Source organism: Juglans regia, chromosome 1 (assembly GCF_001411555.2).
Source record: "Juglans regia cultivar Chandler chromosome 1, Walnut 2.0, whole genome shotgun sequence".
NCBI lineage: Eukaryota > Viridiplantae > Streptophyta > Magnoliopsida > Fagales > Juglandaceae > Juglans > Juglans regia.
In genome coordinates, this window is record NC_049901.1 from 32642050 (window position 1) to 32658456 (window position 16407).

A 16407-nucleotide genomic window follows, 5' to 3' on the forward strand; every position below is an offset into this window, starting at 1 on the left:
ATATTTCATTTTAAATTAAAGATATTTATATTATTTTCATATAAAACAGTATAGTAAAAAGAGTTCTGAAAAGATTTTTATGTATTATTTTTCAAATGAGCATAATAAAGAAAAAAAGAAAAAAGAAAAGAAAAATGAAAGCAAGGGAAGTGGGGAAGATTTTGGAATGGTGGGGAAATTCACGGGTGATAGTTAATAATAATAATAATAATAATAATAATTAATAAAAACGTGTGGATCGTAGCGGTGGTGACCGAAGTTGTGGTTTTGATTTGATTTACAATGCATACATTTTTATTTTTCACTTTTATTTTTGTGTTTTGTTTTGGATCTGAGTTTCTGTTTTTCCCGTCTCTGTATCTGTAGTGTTTGAATAACATCATCACCAACAACAAAAACAACAGCTGCCGCTGCTGCTCTCTCTCCCTCTTATAAATATGAATAACATCACCAATTATTAGAAGTTCTCTCTCTCTCTGGTTTGGACCTTGTGTGTCTTCTTGAACCTCCCAAATCGATATCTTTCCAGCTCGATCTTCTTTCTGCTCGTATATTTCCGAACCTCCCTCATCTTCTTTCGATTTCTGTACATTTTTACGTATATATTCGGTACATATATCTGTTTCTTTTGGGTAAATATTCGATCTCTCTCTCACTTGTGCTCCCTTTGCCTTTATTTGATTCCGTTTTCCCCTTGATTGAAGAGATCAAAAGCGCTCTCTCTCTCTCTCTCGCGTTGGCTGGGAATGGAAGAAAAGGAGTTGGTGTTGGAATAATAAACAGTAATTGTAGGCAGAGGTCAAAGAGAAGAGCATGTTGTGTTCGAAGCAGCCTAACTCGATTGTATGCGCAGTGGGAGTTGTTTCTTGGAGACTATTTCGCTGATGTATATTCACATATTATTCGTAAATATAGATAACTGGATGCAATTCTGATAATATAATCCCTTAGCCAGAGCCTGAGCCCCTAAGGCTCGGCGGGGGGGGGGGGCGATCTGGAATATTATCAATGGCGTCGCCAGAGAATGAGCCCTCCTCCCACTCTCCCTCTGTCGTTGACGAATCCCTTGGTCCTCCTCCTGCCCACGCTTTTATGCACAAATTCAGGCTTTACGAAACGCGATCGGTAAATCTCTCTCTCATTTCTATTCCAAATGTTAACATCTCTTATTTTTCTTCTTACTTAGGTGAAATGTGCAATTAATTAAAACCTTTGTTTTGTTTTAGCATTTGGATTTTTTTGGTACCACATCAAATTCCTTGTTCAAATGGCATAGGAGAAAGGAAGGTTGTTGTTTGGGCTTCTAACTTTAAGGAACTAATTCGACTTGGGGTAGTATCTATAATAGCAATATAAAAAGTTTTAGAGGTCTAGCTGGTTGAGACATTTTTTCGTATATCTTTTTGGATTGGAGTATATGGTCTAATTCTCAGTCCGCGTAACCTATGCTCGCCTACTAATTTATATTCTTACCCCTTTTTGCAGATTGCTTCCATCAAATGTAAATTTCCCATTCTATATTACTCATTTCCATTTGGGAACACCTTTATTCAGCTTGTGGTAGTTTCCAATCATTAGGCATTTTAATTGATTTATTTATTTATTTATTTTCGCATATGACATAAGAATCCTAACCCACAATTACCATATAGTTAGAGGACCATCCCAATTGGCCGGTCTCATTAAATTTGACAGTGTATTGAAATTGCCATGTCAATGTCATATAGCTCGCTCTAAGTCATTTTAATATTAGTGTTAGTAGATTTTCTGTTGTGACACTCTTTGCTTTATAAATTAGAAATTTATCGTTAGTATTATTGTCTTTGGCTATTAAAAGTAGGTGAAATATTTGGTTCGTGTGAAAGTCATCCTGTAACTGGGTTATTGTGCATTGCAAAATCTTTGTAATATGCAAACTAAGTGAAACAAGTATTTACTATGTGTTATGCTGCAGAATTTTTACATGATAGGAAGGGACAAGAGCAGAACATATTGGAGAGTGCTAAAGATTGACCGGTTGGACCCTTCAGACCTAAACATCCAGGAAGACTCTACCATGTATACGGAACCGGAGTGTTCTGACTTGTTGAGGCGGATACATGAAGGAAACAAGTCCACAGGTGGACTAAAGTTTGTCACTACTTGTTATGGAATTGTCGGTATGTGGACCCAAGTTTGCATTCTTTCTATCAAAATAATTTATTGTTATTATGATCGTACTCAAAAGTGGTTTACTGTGTTCAGGGTTCATCAAATTTTTGGGTCCTTATTACATGCTGCTTATCACAAAAAGAAGACAGATTGGTGCAATCTGTGGTCACACTGTATATGCTGTCTCCAAGAGTGAGATGATTCCAGTTCCAAACTCTGACGTTCAGAACAGTATCACTAATTGGAAGAATGAGAACAGGTTCCTATTCCCTTCTGCATGTAAATGTATTTTGACTGTGGTACTTGTTAGGGGAACTGTGAATGCTACTTGGCTTTGTATCTCTATTTTTGTGAAAACCTAGTGTGTTTAATGCGATTCATCCATTCTTTATTTCCCTTTATTTTGGGAACAGAATGTCCAACTTTGACCACATTCTCTTGTTGTTCATCACTTATTATGCACTTCAATGGTAATACATTGAAGCATAGTAATTTTGTCAATGCAAGAATATGGTGCGGCCATGTTAAGATGAGGATCTGTTAGTCTGCACCCTTGGAGTTATTTTCATTCCTTCTAAGTTTTAATCTTCATTAGAGATCACATGGATTGAATTGGTAAAGTATCACATTGAATTAATCGCTTCTTCTAAACTTGGTTTGAATTTGCTGAGGCTAGTTGATGAAATTCTGCAACTGACAAGTGAAGCTTGACTCCTTTATTCGTTAATGTCTACCCACCTATATATACAAAATCAAGTTTTATGGGGCACAATCAGGCTTTATTCTTTTGAAAGTTGTTTATTTAATGTGTATCTTCCTTTTATGAATTAGTGTGTATCCATCTATATCTACAGAACCAAGTTTATGGGGCACATTCAGGCTTCATTCTATTGAAAGTTCTTATAAATGTGTATCTTTCTTCTTCTTCTTATAACCAATTGTTCTTGCTCTAAATATTGCCACTGTTGTCACTAACTTCTTCTTTGTTGGATTGGTGACTCAGATACAAGAAGCTCCTGTGCATGGTGGATCTCACAAAGGATTTCTTTTTTAGCTACTCTTACCATATTATGCGTAGTCTTCAAAAGAACTTGTGTAATAAAGACACTGGCCAGGTTCTCTATGAAACCATGTTTGTCTGGAATGAGTTCTTGACTAGGGAAATCCGGAATCACCTCCAGAATACGCTTTGGACAGTTGCTTTGGTTTATGGGTTTTTTAAGCAGGTGAGAACCTATAATGTTGTTTTTGATTGGACATAAGTAGGGAAATATGGTAAGGTGGATGGGAAAATTGAGCAAAACTTTCAAATAACTCTGCTATAGCTGTTGCAAGGTTTTCTTTTCCTGTTCAGTAGTTTTTTTTAACTATAGACTCAATTCTAGATATGAATATTACTTTTTAAATAATTTCAATTTCAATTTTACCAGGTTCTGATACTGTGTGCATGGCATTTTATTCATTATGAAGATGAAACCATTTCATTTTTACTCTCAATTGTCCAAGTGATTGTACTCGTCTCATTGACGTGCTTTTGTTTTTTGGATTTAGTTTTGCGAAGTGAATGGAATGCGGACAAATAATATTTATTTCTTGGACGCATAGTTCTACTAATTATTGTTATTGCTGGTTTAATAAATTTGCTGAAACTCAATGACTTGTTTAAATATTGCCTACTCAAAATACAGATAATATTTTGTCCCACTTTGAGCTTCACTATTTTATATTTCTCTGATGGATTTGCTATTTGAATCTAGGCAACACTTTCTCTATATGGACGAGAATTCAAACTGACCCTAATTGCAAGGCGTTCCCGTCACTATGCAGGCACCAGGTAGGGGTGCATGTAGGCTTTTCAGATACACCATGTGCTTAGAATTGGAATGGATGCATATATTAGAAAATTGCTTTTCCTTCATGTGGTTTTCAATGGTTTTAAATTATTGCTAGAACATTATATTATGTCAGTCGCATAATTAAATTGGATAATATGTTCTCATTTGCCATTGTAAAACAATATAAATTATTTACCATGGTTAAGATTGAACTTTACTTCTTATTTAGGTATCTGAAGAGAGGTGTAAATGAGAAGGGCAGAGTTGCTAATGATGTTGAAACAGAACAGATTGTGTTTGAGGATGTTCCAGAAGGGTTTCCCATGCAGATAAGTTCTGTAGTCCAAAACCGAGGCTCAATTCCTCTTTTCTGGTCACAGGAGACGTCACGCTTGAATATTAAACCAGACATTATATGTATGTCCTTGCATAAATAACATCAGCTAACTTTATGCCATATATTTCTTTTACTGATTTCCCCCCTTTTCCAGTGTCAAAGAAGGACCAAAATTTTGAAGCCACCAGACTTCATTTTGAAAATCTTGTCAATAGATATGAAAACCCTATAATAATTTTGAATTTGATTAAGGTGAGAATATATTTTAAGTTACTTATGGTTCAAATATTAAATACATTTGATTGTCTGTAATTGATATGCTTTTTTAATTTATTTTGACATCCCTCATGGTATCTATTTGAATTTTGGCAATAAATAGTCACATGAGAAGAAGCCCCGAGAGTCCATCCTCCGTGCAGAGTTTGCTAATGCAATTGATTTCATTAATAAAAGTTTGCCAGAGGAGAACCGTCTCAGGTTTCTTCACTGGGATCTACATAAACATTCTCGGAGGTATAAGTCTAACGTGCTCAGTTCTTGGTTCTTTCTTCTTTCAAACAATGCTATTTATTTTATTGGTAGTTTGATTTTTCCTGCAAATGCTTATTTTCTCCCTAACCAAATTCCAGCAAAGCTACAAATGCATTACTCCTTCTGGGCAAAGTGGCTGCATATGCATTGACACTAACGGGATTCTTTTATTGCCAAGTAACACCAGCCTTTAGGCATGAAGGGTGTGTGAGATGGCTTTTGTCTGGGTTAGTTTTTTGCTATCTCATTGTAATATCTTCCCCTGAATCATTTATGTCATTTTGATCATCATGATTCTTGATACATACTTAAAAACTTGAGTGAGTGCTAAGAGGTTTTGTTCCAATGGTCATCTGATCAGCCTGATGAAGTTATATATTTAAGACTAACTAGTCTGCATGTTTTCTACTAATACTGGGGGTATCTGATGCCATGGCTTGATTTTGAAACTTGATTCAGGAATTTGGACAATGATAACGTTTCTCCTCAGAGGCACTGCAACTGTGATAATGAGGATGATGATTACTTAGAAAGGAAACTTGGTGGTTGTAATAATGGTGCTAGTAATGTTGCTAATGGGAATCACCCTGTCAAGCCACCCATGTTTCAGAAAGGGGTTCTCAGGACCAATTGTATAGATTGCCTGGATCGCACTAATGTTGCTCAATATGCTTATGGATTAGCAGCTCTTGGACAACAACTTCATGTTCTGGGAGTCGCAGACAACCCAAAGATAGATCTTGATGCTCCTTTAGCTGATGATTTTATGGGGTTTTATGAGAGAATGGGTGACACACTTGCTCACCAATATGGTGGCTCAGCTGCTCATAACAAGGTAATTCTCACTTTTCATGCTTCTTCTTAGTGCACGAATTCCAAAATTCAATATATTGACCCAAGGAAAGCCCAAGCCACATTTGGGCTTGTACTTAAAAAGAATTAGTCAATATTACAATTTGAACTATTTGGAATCATTATAAATCTTAGTTCTACCTTGTAAGGAACCGATGTGAGATTTGGCACTCAATGCATTTTTTATTTATCGGTAAACAAATTTTTATTGATCAAAAGAGTATACAAGAGCCCAAATATACGGGACATAAAAGAGCAACGCCTAGGCGTGCTAGTTTAATGATACAAGGAATTCATGAAAAGTCATGCGAAGAAAATCTATTACAGTCAACCAATTGAGTAAAGTATTAAAAAATAAGTTTCTAAGCTCATTCATTGACGCTCTTGATCTTCAAAGATTCTTTCATTCCTCTCCCTCCAAATGCACCACCATAGGCATATTGGGACCATCTTCCATGTTGATGCAATTTGAGAGTTGCCTGAATGTGTCTCCAAGAAGTGAGGATATCGCTTACTTGACATCACCCAAGCCAATCGCAACCAAGCAAAGACATCATTCCACAGAGTCTTGGCAATCTCACAATGAAATAGCAGATGGTCAGCAGACTCTCCGCTCTTTTTGCACATACTACAACAGTCCATGACTATGATTTGACGTTTCCTCAAGAGTGAGGATCTTTTCCAAAGAAGTTTCCATACAAAAAATGCTGCCTTTAGAGGTGCCTGTCTTCCAAATGCTTTTCCATGGGAATGGATTTGTGTTGCGCGTGGTCATGGTTTGGTAGAAAGAGCGGACTGTGTATATCCCTTTCTTAGAGGGGCACCAAAAAATCTTGTCTTCCACTCCCCCTCGACAAATGGGTGGAATACACAATTTCAAAGAATGCCAAAAAACATTAATTTCCCAATTTTGTGCTTCTCTAAGGAATCTAACGTTCCATCGGGGAATACCATTGGAGATGATTATTAGGTCTGCAATCGAGGCTTCCTTCATTCTTGCTAGACCTTAGACTTGTGGATAAGTTTCCTTGAGTGCCCTATCGCTGCACCATACATCATGCCAAAACTTGACCTTGGATTCAATACCCATAGTAAACGGATATCTCTTGCATGTGTATTCCAACCTCTTCTTATATGCTTCCACAACCCCACTCCATAAGGCCCACTCACCTCATTAGAACACCATCCTCCCCATGGTTCTCCATGTTTCAATTCAATGACGGTTCTCCACAAGGCCTTCCTGTTCATAGTGACATCTCCATGACCATTTGCCAAACAACGCTTTTTTGAAAGATTTCAAGTTCTGAATACCTAAGCCTCCTTTAATGGGATAGCATATTGTTATCTTCTTCATTTAAATATCTCAATGCACTGTTATCTTCTTCATTCACCTCTATCATAGATCTCCTGCCCAATGTGGGGACGTAGTGGTGTTGCATCTTAAGTGTGATGCGATGAAATTTTGTATAATTTCTTCCTTTCTTTGGCTATTCCAAAACCAATCTAATAGAATTACTTGGTGACAATGTGGATTCTAAAATGGTTTCCCCCGTGCGGGGGGTAGGATCTGTCTTTTTATATGGATTTTATTTTGATTTGACTACAACTTTTTAAAGGGAAGCCATATTTTTCCATTGAAGAAGCTGAACATGCCTAATTCTCAACTGGCAAATCCAGTTTTTCTTAACGTTAATCTGGCCCAGTTGATAACTGGTATATTTTCGATATAAAATAATATAAGGTTGTGTTTCTTTTCAAATAATATACATTTGGCAGCTTCACTATGGGATGAGAGACATACCTCCACTGTCACTGCCACTTAGTCACTAGGAGGTGCTCTCTCCCTGCTACTCAGATTGTATTTCTATGATTTGTTACTTTCCCACACTTGATCATTTGATAATTGAATTAAGTTGAATTAAAAAGTGTGAGAGACGGGTGTAACCCTGGTACATAGGAAGCATCCAAGAGATTACCAGAGCATAACTGGTAGAGAAGATAAGGAAAAGCAGCAAGAAGAATCCATCCAAGCAAAGGACCCTCAAATCCCTAGCATCCTCTCCAAATCTAAGGAATAGCCTTCCAAATCTCACTTCTATGCCTACTAAATTGCTCTGTTAAATTAGCCAACATGCCAGCCGTCAACCGGGGGATACCCAAAACAAACCGAGTACAAGTGACCAACATTCTATACTCAAAATGCAATGGAGTTAAAGGTGGTCTCACTTCCGGATCTTGTTTTGCATCAGTTATTAGTTTCTAAACATGCTTGAGGTGTGGAAAATATAACGAGGGGGTTTGGGGATTTACTATGTTGTGTTAGATTCAAGCTGGTTGATGGAACTAAGCACATGGTGTAGGGATTAGGCTTTGAAGACAGTTTCTCTCAACATTTTTTAGCATATCCCAATGTAAGAATGCATTGGTTGCAGAACATTTGCATATCTCTGATAGTGCGACCCTATGGAAGGTTGTTATTAGACCAGCACAAGATTGGGAGGTGGAGTTAACCTCATTCTTCTTTAATTGTTTGTACTTCACGTGGAGTGGTGGGGCTGACAAAACCTGTTGGATTCCCTTTACGAACATTTGGGGTCAAGTCTTTCTATGAAGTGCTCTTCCCAAAGTGTTGCCCATTATTTCCCTTAGAAAAGCATTTGGAGAAACAAGGGGGGACTCTATTTTCTGAACTTTCTAACTTGTGGTGTTCTAGCTATCCTTGGGTTCAATGGAGGAACTGTTGCCCTAGTTGGTGAGACCAGCTCTATGTAATGGTCAACAATTGCCTTTAGTGCCTTTGGTTAATATTAAAACATTTTGCTTGCCCGCCTATTAAAATTTAAACTAAATGTAGTGCTGAATGTGTAAAACTGAAGAAGTTACTGGAAGGGAGGTTTGAGACTTCAACACCAAAGAATAACTAGAGTATGATACCATGATGGGTGCACACTTATAACACTAATAGCTATGCTCCTTGTAAGTTTAAAATTTAGACTGAAGCATTAGCTTTTGGGTGCACACTTAAAATAGATGTGCTCGTGTATATGTCCTGTATACTTGGGCTCTTTTTGTCTCCCTTTTGATCAATAAAAATTTGTTTACCGATAAAAAAAAAATTAGCTTTTGGGGGTTTGGTGGTGAACTATGCAGTGTTATTTGATATGGTTGCTAATTAGGTGCCTGGTTGTTGATCCACCCATTGACAACTCCTATGGGTGTTAGGCAGAGTATATGACTTCCATTGCTGAATAGAATATGAAGCTTCTTCCCCTCTCCCACTATGTTGCCTAAGTAATCATCTAAATTGATACTATCCTGCTTCATTTGTTAACTTCTTCAACTTCTGATGCCATAGATATTCTCCGAGAGAAGGGGTCAGTGGAAAGCAGCAACGCAGTCTCAAGAATTCTTCAGAACTCTTCAACGATATTACAGCAATGCCTATATGGATGCGGAGAAACAAGATGCAATTAATTTGTAAGTCTTGCATTTGAAACCTTGTATTACTTTTTAGGAGAAATGCAAGGTTTGTGCTGATTCTAGAGTGTCTGCCAGTCGTGCTCTATTCTACAAGTTGGAAATACATGTTAGCTTGATTCTTTAGTTGGAGCATCTGTTTTCAGTGTTCCGGCACTGTCTTGGCTCAAATAATTTATCCTCTGGCCTATTCTAAGTAAAGATTTAGTGGTGATGAGATAAAGTTTAGAGTGTGGTCTTGCTGCAATTTTATTATCTTCCGCTCTTTGTCTCCAAGTGCATATCTCCTCCTTTATTAGAAGGGCTAGTGTTTGATTCCATGTAATTGGTGTCATTTCAGGAAACAGCTGGGGTGGGGTTGACATTGGGGTTGGTTTACTCCTTGTTTTTGATAAAACTGCTACCACTTTTGAAAGAATAAAATGTTAACACAGCTTATTCCTTATGCTTTTACTTCAAATAAGTTTTTGCATTCTGTTTTACATTCATTCTTTTTTCAAATTATTTGTGCAGATTCTTGGGTCACTTTCAGCCGCAACAGGACAAACCTGCACTTTGGGAACTGGATTCAGACCAGCACCATGATGCGGATAGGAATGGGCATACATATGTGGATGAAGATGGAAGGTAACTAGCTAGCTAAATGAAGCCTTGAACTCCTTTAGTTGATCACACACGGTGGCAAAAAGATATAGGCTTAGGCAAAAATAGATGTATGCATTTAAATGTTAATCTGGCTTAGTTTCTAGTTTTTTACCTTCTTTTTTTTTTTTTTTTTTTTTCTCTCTCTTTGCCTTCAAGGTATCCATAGTTCATGCGCTAGTATATATGCATGTGAGATTTGGTGTCAGAAGTTATTGGTTTAATGCCAAGATATTTATCATGAATCATGTGCAAGATCACCTTCTTTTTTTTTTTTTTTTTCTCTCTCTTTGCCTTCAAGGTATCCATAGTTCATGCGCTAGTATATATGCATGTGAGATTTGGTGTCAGAAGTTATTGGTTTAATGCCAAGATATTTATCATGAATCATGTGCAAGATCAGAATTTTAATTAATGGCATGTAGGATTTACTTTGCAGCAATTGTTTATTGTTTTGATAGTATTAGATGCTGCTAAAGTTAGGGCTGAGACATTAATTAAACCAGTTGTGACACCATACCATGGATGGGCTACGAGGTACCTTCTGGGTGGGAGCCGTTTTGCTTACTACCTATGTACTTTTTCTGTCTATTTTCTTCTTTTTTTTATTTTTTTATTTTTTTTTTGCAAACAGTTTTACTTTTACAAGTAAGATCCCACAACATACACTGGTGGCAATAGTGCAGTTGACTATTTGCAGAAAATTAGAAAATTGTATATAAGTTCCATATCTTGATTTTTGGAGAAATTTGACTAGCACAATATAACGATTGTGCTCTTTCAATTTTTTGCCTGAATTTGTCCACTCCAACCAAAACAAGAAGGATTTTCTAGATTGCTAGGTTTTTTCATGGTTATGCATACTGCATGGATTGCTGAATTGCGAATAATTATGCCGGCTTTAACCAATATATGTTCTACAAAAATTTGCTGCTGCAGTGTAGTTTATGGTTGCTATGTTTTCATTCTCTAGGTCGATTTTCAAACGATCCTTATCAGATGGGAACATACATGGTGAAAGCAGCTCTCCCATGTCAGCCAAGAATGTGAAGCATGCTTCTAACTCAGTTTTGCCTGAGCAATCACAAGGATCAAGCAACTTTCTATCTGAATCATCACCAGAAATATCAACTTGTGAAAGTGATATAGCTTTTTCGAGGTTTGCTTACATCACTTTGTCTTTATTGGACTCTCGCCAAGTCCTTTCTCAATTTGTTTAGAGGCATCTTGTTTTTCAGTACATTTTTAGATTCGATAAAATCTAGTCCCATCCCTGGTCAGCTGCACATTTCTCTTCAGTTGATGTGAATTTTGAGCTTTAAAAAAATCTCGCCTAGCAGCCCCCCCCAAAAAAAAAAAAAAATGCTGTCCTTAAAGTTACTGCAGCAGTCATTTTAGTTTCTTTTGTCCCAATGCAATGAAGGAGTCTGGGTACATCATGTTCCTTGTATTGCACAACAACAGTGTGTTACAACAAACTTGTGGCAGTTTAAGCTTTCCAAATGAATTGGTTGATGGAAGAAATCATACAAACTAACAAATGGGAATTTTGAAATATATTACAATCCTTTCTTCTTATATTTTGAAATATGCTTTACTTATTAAAAAAAATATTTTGAAACATACTACGAAACTTTAGAATTTTTTAACCAAACAGACTTTTTTTGCTTGAAAAGAGCTTTTTTAAAGTGTTAATAATGCGTTTTGTCTCCCAAATGCAAAGTCAAATAGGCCCTCTGTTCTCCAGGACTATTGGGTTATTTTGGTTTCAAACCATGTAGAGAAGTTACAACATAACTTTTTATACAGTGGGATAAGTGAAGAGTTATAAGTTTTCATTTAGTGAGTTGGGCAAAGGTATGCACTCTGATATTTGGTGGAGGGTTTGGGGTTCGAAATTTGTTAATGTTCAACCGGACTGGGAAATGGGTGCGGAGATATCATCAAGAAAAGGACGCTCAGTGAAGGTGGATATAGACTAAAAGTTTGGAACGGCTTGGGGTAGTCTGTGCTCAAATGAGGTCAATGGACCCACATGGGGTGGGATTGTAGAAACATATAAGAAGAGGATGGAGGGCCTTTTCTAGATATAGGGGATGTGAGGTGGGTGATGGGGTACAGAATTAAGTTTTGACATGATTTATGGTGTCAAGATAGGGTCCTCAAGGAAGCTTTTTTAGAAGCGTATGAGATTGTGTGGGTGCAGAAAGCCTCAATAGCCAATTTTCTGGAATTTTCCAATAGCTCCCCTTAGTAGAATTGTCAATTTTTCCAGAGCAGCTAATGCCTTCACTGATTTTTTTGTACTCCACTAGACCGAGAGTTGGAGACGTAGACAAGGCCTTTTGTTGCCCATCTGAGAAAGGGAAGTGCTCATTCATATTATGGGTCCTCATTATTCGAGACAGTAATCCATTTCCTTGGGAGAAAATTTGGAGGACCAAAGCCCCTCCAAAAGCAGTTTTTGTTTTTGTCTGTACAGCTTAGGAAAGATCCTTACTGTAGATAACCCAAGGAAACATCAAATCATTGTGGTGGATCATTGCTGTATTTGTAAAAGGAAAATACTCTAGCCACAAAAGAATTACACAAAAGTAATCTCACAAACTGATGTGGTTTGATGTTGTTCGTCAGATTATAAAGTTATTGTTATTGTAAAGTAGATTTAACAAATCAGATGAAGCCACATCAGTTTGTGGGATTATTCTTGTGTAATTCCTTTGTAGATGTAGTAGTACTCTTTGTAAAAAGAATGGGGAAACGGTAGATCATCTGCAACTACACTGCTTGGTAGCCACCAGGGCACTATAGAATGAGTTCTTTGGATAGAGTCGGGTCAGCACACAAATTATGCTTATATGGGTGATAGACTTTCCAGAAATTGGGGGGTTTATATGGCAGCACACAAATTGCAGCAATAGGGAAGATGATTTCTCAATGATTGTGGTGGTGCATATGAAGGTAAAGGAATGATAGAAGTTTCAAAGATCATAAGCGGACATTGGATGAACTTAAATTCTTCTTCAACACTTTGTTACTTTGGGCATTTGCAATAGAGTTTAATTGACTAAGTGTCCATGATTTTTGTGTACCCATTTATCATCTTCCTTAGGTCTCTTTTGTATACATTCCGGCATATGGGACAACTCCAATAAAATTCTCGTTAACATTAAAAAAAACAGCAGTTACTTTTGTGAACTGGGGCTTGTAGCATCAGCTTTTGCTGATTGAAGTATGGAAGATATATTTTCAGGTTTTAGGTTCACAATCCACCACCTCCAGAATCTATAGGGATTATGATCTCAAAACTAGTGGATGTTTTGGAAGAAATCTATAGGCCAAAGAAATAGAAAAGCATTAAATGGGCCATTCATATTCTAACTGGAACAAGTGATAATGGACCTAATCATTGGGTGGGCCAGTCTGGATATTGTTGAAGTCAAGCCCAACCTCCAACCTAAGCTCAAAGGCAATCTATTTTTGGCTTTCTTATGGCTTTGTTGCAAGGATCAGTGCTTTGGAGACAAATTTCAAGACTCCAAGAGTAATCTTAGAGAGCCAATGAGAAATATCCCGGCCCACCCAGATATGCACACATATGAGATGATGCTACTAACACTTGAAGAGAATGGATGGAAGGTGCTTACTGGAGTAATTTTAGGATAAAAGAGAAGCCTATAATCCTCGAATGGTTCTCCAAAAATTATGTTAAAAGAAAAAAGTGCATAGGTGTTTGGGCTGGACTGGATTTTCTGGCTTGATGGGCATCAAATAAGTGTCTAAGCTGCCTGAAATACCTGCTGGTGTGTCTGATTATGATCAGGTCCTCGTGTTCTGATTCGGGAGGGAGTTTATCTGCTTGCGAATTAAACATGTTCGAGTAAAAAATGCGTATTTGGATTTGTATCAACAACGTTGTCTTATGTGTCAGCATGTATTGACACTTTCACTGTATCTCTTTGAACATGTATGTATTTAGTTAGTTTATGCCATCTTACTTTGTGTATTTAGCAATTAATTGAGTGATACTACCTTTCTTATGTTCATATTTGTGAACACAATCGTTGCAAACAGACTATATGCAGCACAGTTTTCTTTTGGGATTCATAAACTCATGTTACTTAATGATTCCTTACCTTATTTGGCTTGTTTCCTGTGGTGTGGATGTTTTCATGTAGGTATACCCCATCAATACCTCGCAGGCAGCTTTTTGGAGATATGCAAAGAGATCGATGCCTTGAAACCAATCATATTTACTTCTCAGAACATGGAGATATGTCCAACTGCTCAAATTTTCTTGACCTTGACTGGTTATCTTCCTCTGGGAATTCATGCGAGGAAGAGCAATTTGAGAGGTAATTTTTTAATTAGCTCTAAGAAAGTGATAACCTTGTTAATAAAATATTCAGAAAGCCCAAACATAAAAAAGAGCCACCTAAGCACAAGAAGGTTAATGCAATGATCGGGAATTTCTTCGGTACATTGGTTAAAATATTGATGGGTAAAGTACACGCACTGGTTTGATTGTTTAGAGCGGCCACTTCATAGAAAAGGGCTTAAAGTTAGAACTATATCCAGATCACCCTTCCCCATATCCTACATTGGAAGGTTTGATGCTGGCTAATGGCTGTTTTTTGGCTAGGTGGATTAATGAGTTGTTTGTTTCTTTTTACTGGTTTGGTTCCCCTAGTTACTGTGGCTAGGATGTTATCTAATCTTTTACTATAACTGAGGAAGCTAATTTCCCTCCATCAAATGTGTCCACAGGTCATCATTGCTCACAAACTCTTCAGTTGCTGGGTTTTCGTCAGAAAATGTTGTCAATGGAGTGATGGGAGAAACTACCCCCTCCACAAGTGAATATGGATCCAGCATGAAAGTAAGTACCCGCCTTTGGACATTGGGAGCTTATGTAAGAATGTTATTGATCAACAGTATCTAGGTAAAAGTTGCAACTGTTTAGGAATTGGCCTGCACTAATTTCTTGTAGATCAAACTTGAAGCACTCGTAGATACAAGATATCTTGTTTCCAGTAATATCTTTGACTATCATCTTTATTTCAATCAAATATATAGTGATCAAGGAATTATATTTGGAATAGTTGTTTTAGCTGTATACTTTTGTGCACTTGACGTTCACGTGTAGAGTTTGCACAATAATGATGTTTGATGCATACTGAACTGATTTTTGGTCATACTGGTTCTCTAGTGGATTGTGCTCTTAGTTCTCTTGATTTGAGCTTCAATTGCTGGTTGGTCCATTGGAATACATTATTAGCTTCAGAAGTTGGAGAAAGCTTACTGAAGGTTCTGTTGATATGCGCTGATGTTTTGTCTTTTCCTGTCATGTCATGTAGGGGAGGGAGCAGACCGGAACAGAGCTATCTTATGGTATTGCACAGAATTCCGATGTTCTTGAGGATTTTTCAGATGGCTTTGTGCACTGGGTGAACCATGGAGAGACACTCTGCCATTAAAGTTAGGCTAACTTTTTCCACCCTAATTCGATATATTCTCACTCTCGTTTCTCAGGGTGCTGTAACTGATCCATGGAGAAGAGACCATATTGAGTATAGCAAGGGTAGCAGGAACAAGAGAGATCAGAAGCGGAGAATCCGGCAATTTTTCTGTAAGATGTTTTCCCACGAAGCAATCCTCTGGGCCCTCCTCATCTATGACTTGCAGCATTAAGTTCCATCCGAGAAACCACGATCAGAACCCAATACCAAAGTACAAGAGTAAATAGGCAACGATTAAAAATTCTTTTTGGAGCTCATCTTCTTCCTTCTTAATCCTAGTATTCGCGGACTCGTGTAGGGATGCCGCTTTTGTAAATATCATCATTCTACTTGACCGAGCTCCAGTTTCAGAATTGCAGGTCATTGATTCTTTATATTGCTTCATGTTTATTTGTGGTCAAGCATTCTGAGATCCAGGTACTGTAGAACTCCCTCCCTCCCTCTTTTGATATGTGTAATTGTAGAGCCTGAAGATCTAGCCCTCCCCAACGGTCTGTTTACATGGATCTTTTCTTATGGGTAGGTATCTACGAAGGACGTCTGTTCATTGATTGAAATGGACACTTCTTTTAAGCTTACGCTTTTGTAAGTTTTTGCTCCATCCAATGTTAAAAAGTGAGAGGAAAAATCCTAACATTCAGAGACAGAAAGAATGCTCGTGTATATAAAGTGTTTAGCATGTTTAGAAAGGTTTGTTGGGATAAAGACATTCATGATATTGGTGCCCATCGACTTTAGGGAGCAATGAGAATCTTTTGAAAATAAATTGCACTATCGAGGCACGTACTAGTTTTTTATGCTATTTTCTGACTACATTGCATGGAGGATTGAAATTCAGATAAAAAGAAGTATTATTTTGATGAATTAATATCATCCCATTTTTTGTTGTAAAATGAATTATAAAATAATTTTATAATGGGAATGCTATATATCAATCACCATTCACATCCACACCTTATGACAGTTTCGGTTTTTTTTTTTTTTTTCTTTTCATAAGATGCAGGGTATTAAATAATAATATCATTAATCTTCGGAATTTATGCAATCCCAGGCCTTTTGTTGT

The 16407-nt window shown here is 37.2% G+C and overlaps 1 protein-coding gene across 2 annotated transcripts; it reads left to right on the forward strand.

Annotated features, from left to right (window-relative positions):
* Positions 1-337: 337 nt before the first annotated feature.
* LOC108990944 (phosphoinositide phosphatase SAC3-like) lies at positions 338-16110 on the forward strand. 2 transcript variants are annotated; one of them, XM_018965070.2, is made up of 17 exons: positions 338-1125; positions 1955-2159; positions 2245-2410; positions 3155-3377; positions 3909-3985; positions 4216-4403; positions 4478-4575; positions 4703-4836; positions 4953-5081; positions 5314-5689; positions 9062-9183; positions 9697-9810; positions 10799-10984; positions 14004-14180; positions 14593-14704; positions 15183-15216; positions 15358-16110. In XM_018965070.2, the coding sequence occupies exons 1-17, from the start codon at positions 1009-1011 to the stop codon at positions 15369-15371; spliced, it is 2472 nt and encodes an 823-aa protein (XP_018820615.2). In that variant the 5' UTR covers positions 338-1008; the 3' UTR covers positions 15372-16110. The 2 variants fall into 2 exon arrangements, with proteins under 2 accessions (XP_018820615.2, XP_018820613.2); XM_018965068.2 differs by having other exon boundaries at positions 338-548; positions 705-1125; positions 15183-16110.
* The last annotated feature ends 297 nt before the right edge of the window (positions 16111-16407 follow it).

What these genes read in the sequence shown, in the direction of transcription:
- LOC108990944 (XM_018965068.2), top strand. Translation starts at nt 1,009, where the DNA reads ATGGCGTCGCCAGAGAATGAGCCCTCCTCCCACTCTCCCTCTGTCGTT. An exon ending in TTTATGGGTTTTTTAAGCAG is followed by an intron (nt 3,378 to 3,908) that starts GTGAGAACCTAT and finishes ATTTGAATCTAG; the next exon opens with GCAACACTTTCTCTATATGG. An exon ending in GCTCAGCTGCTCATAACAAG is followed by an intron (nt 5,690 to 9,061) that starts GTAATTCTCACT and finishes CTGATGCCATAG; the next exon opens with ATATTCTCCGAGAGAAGGGG.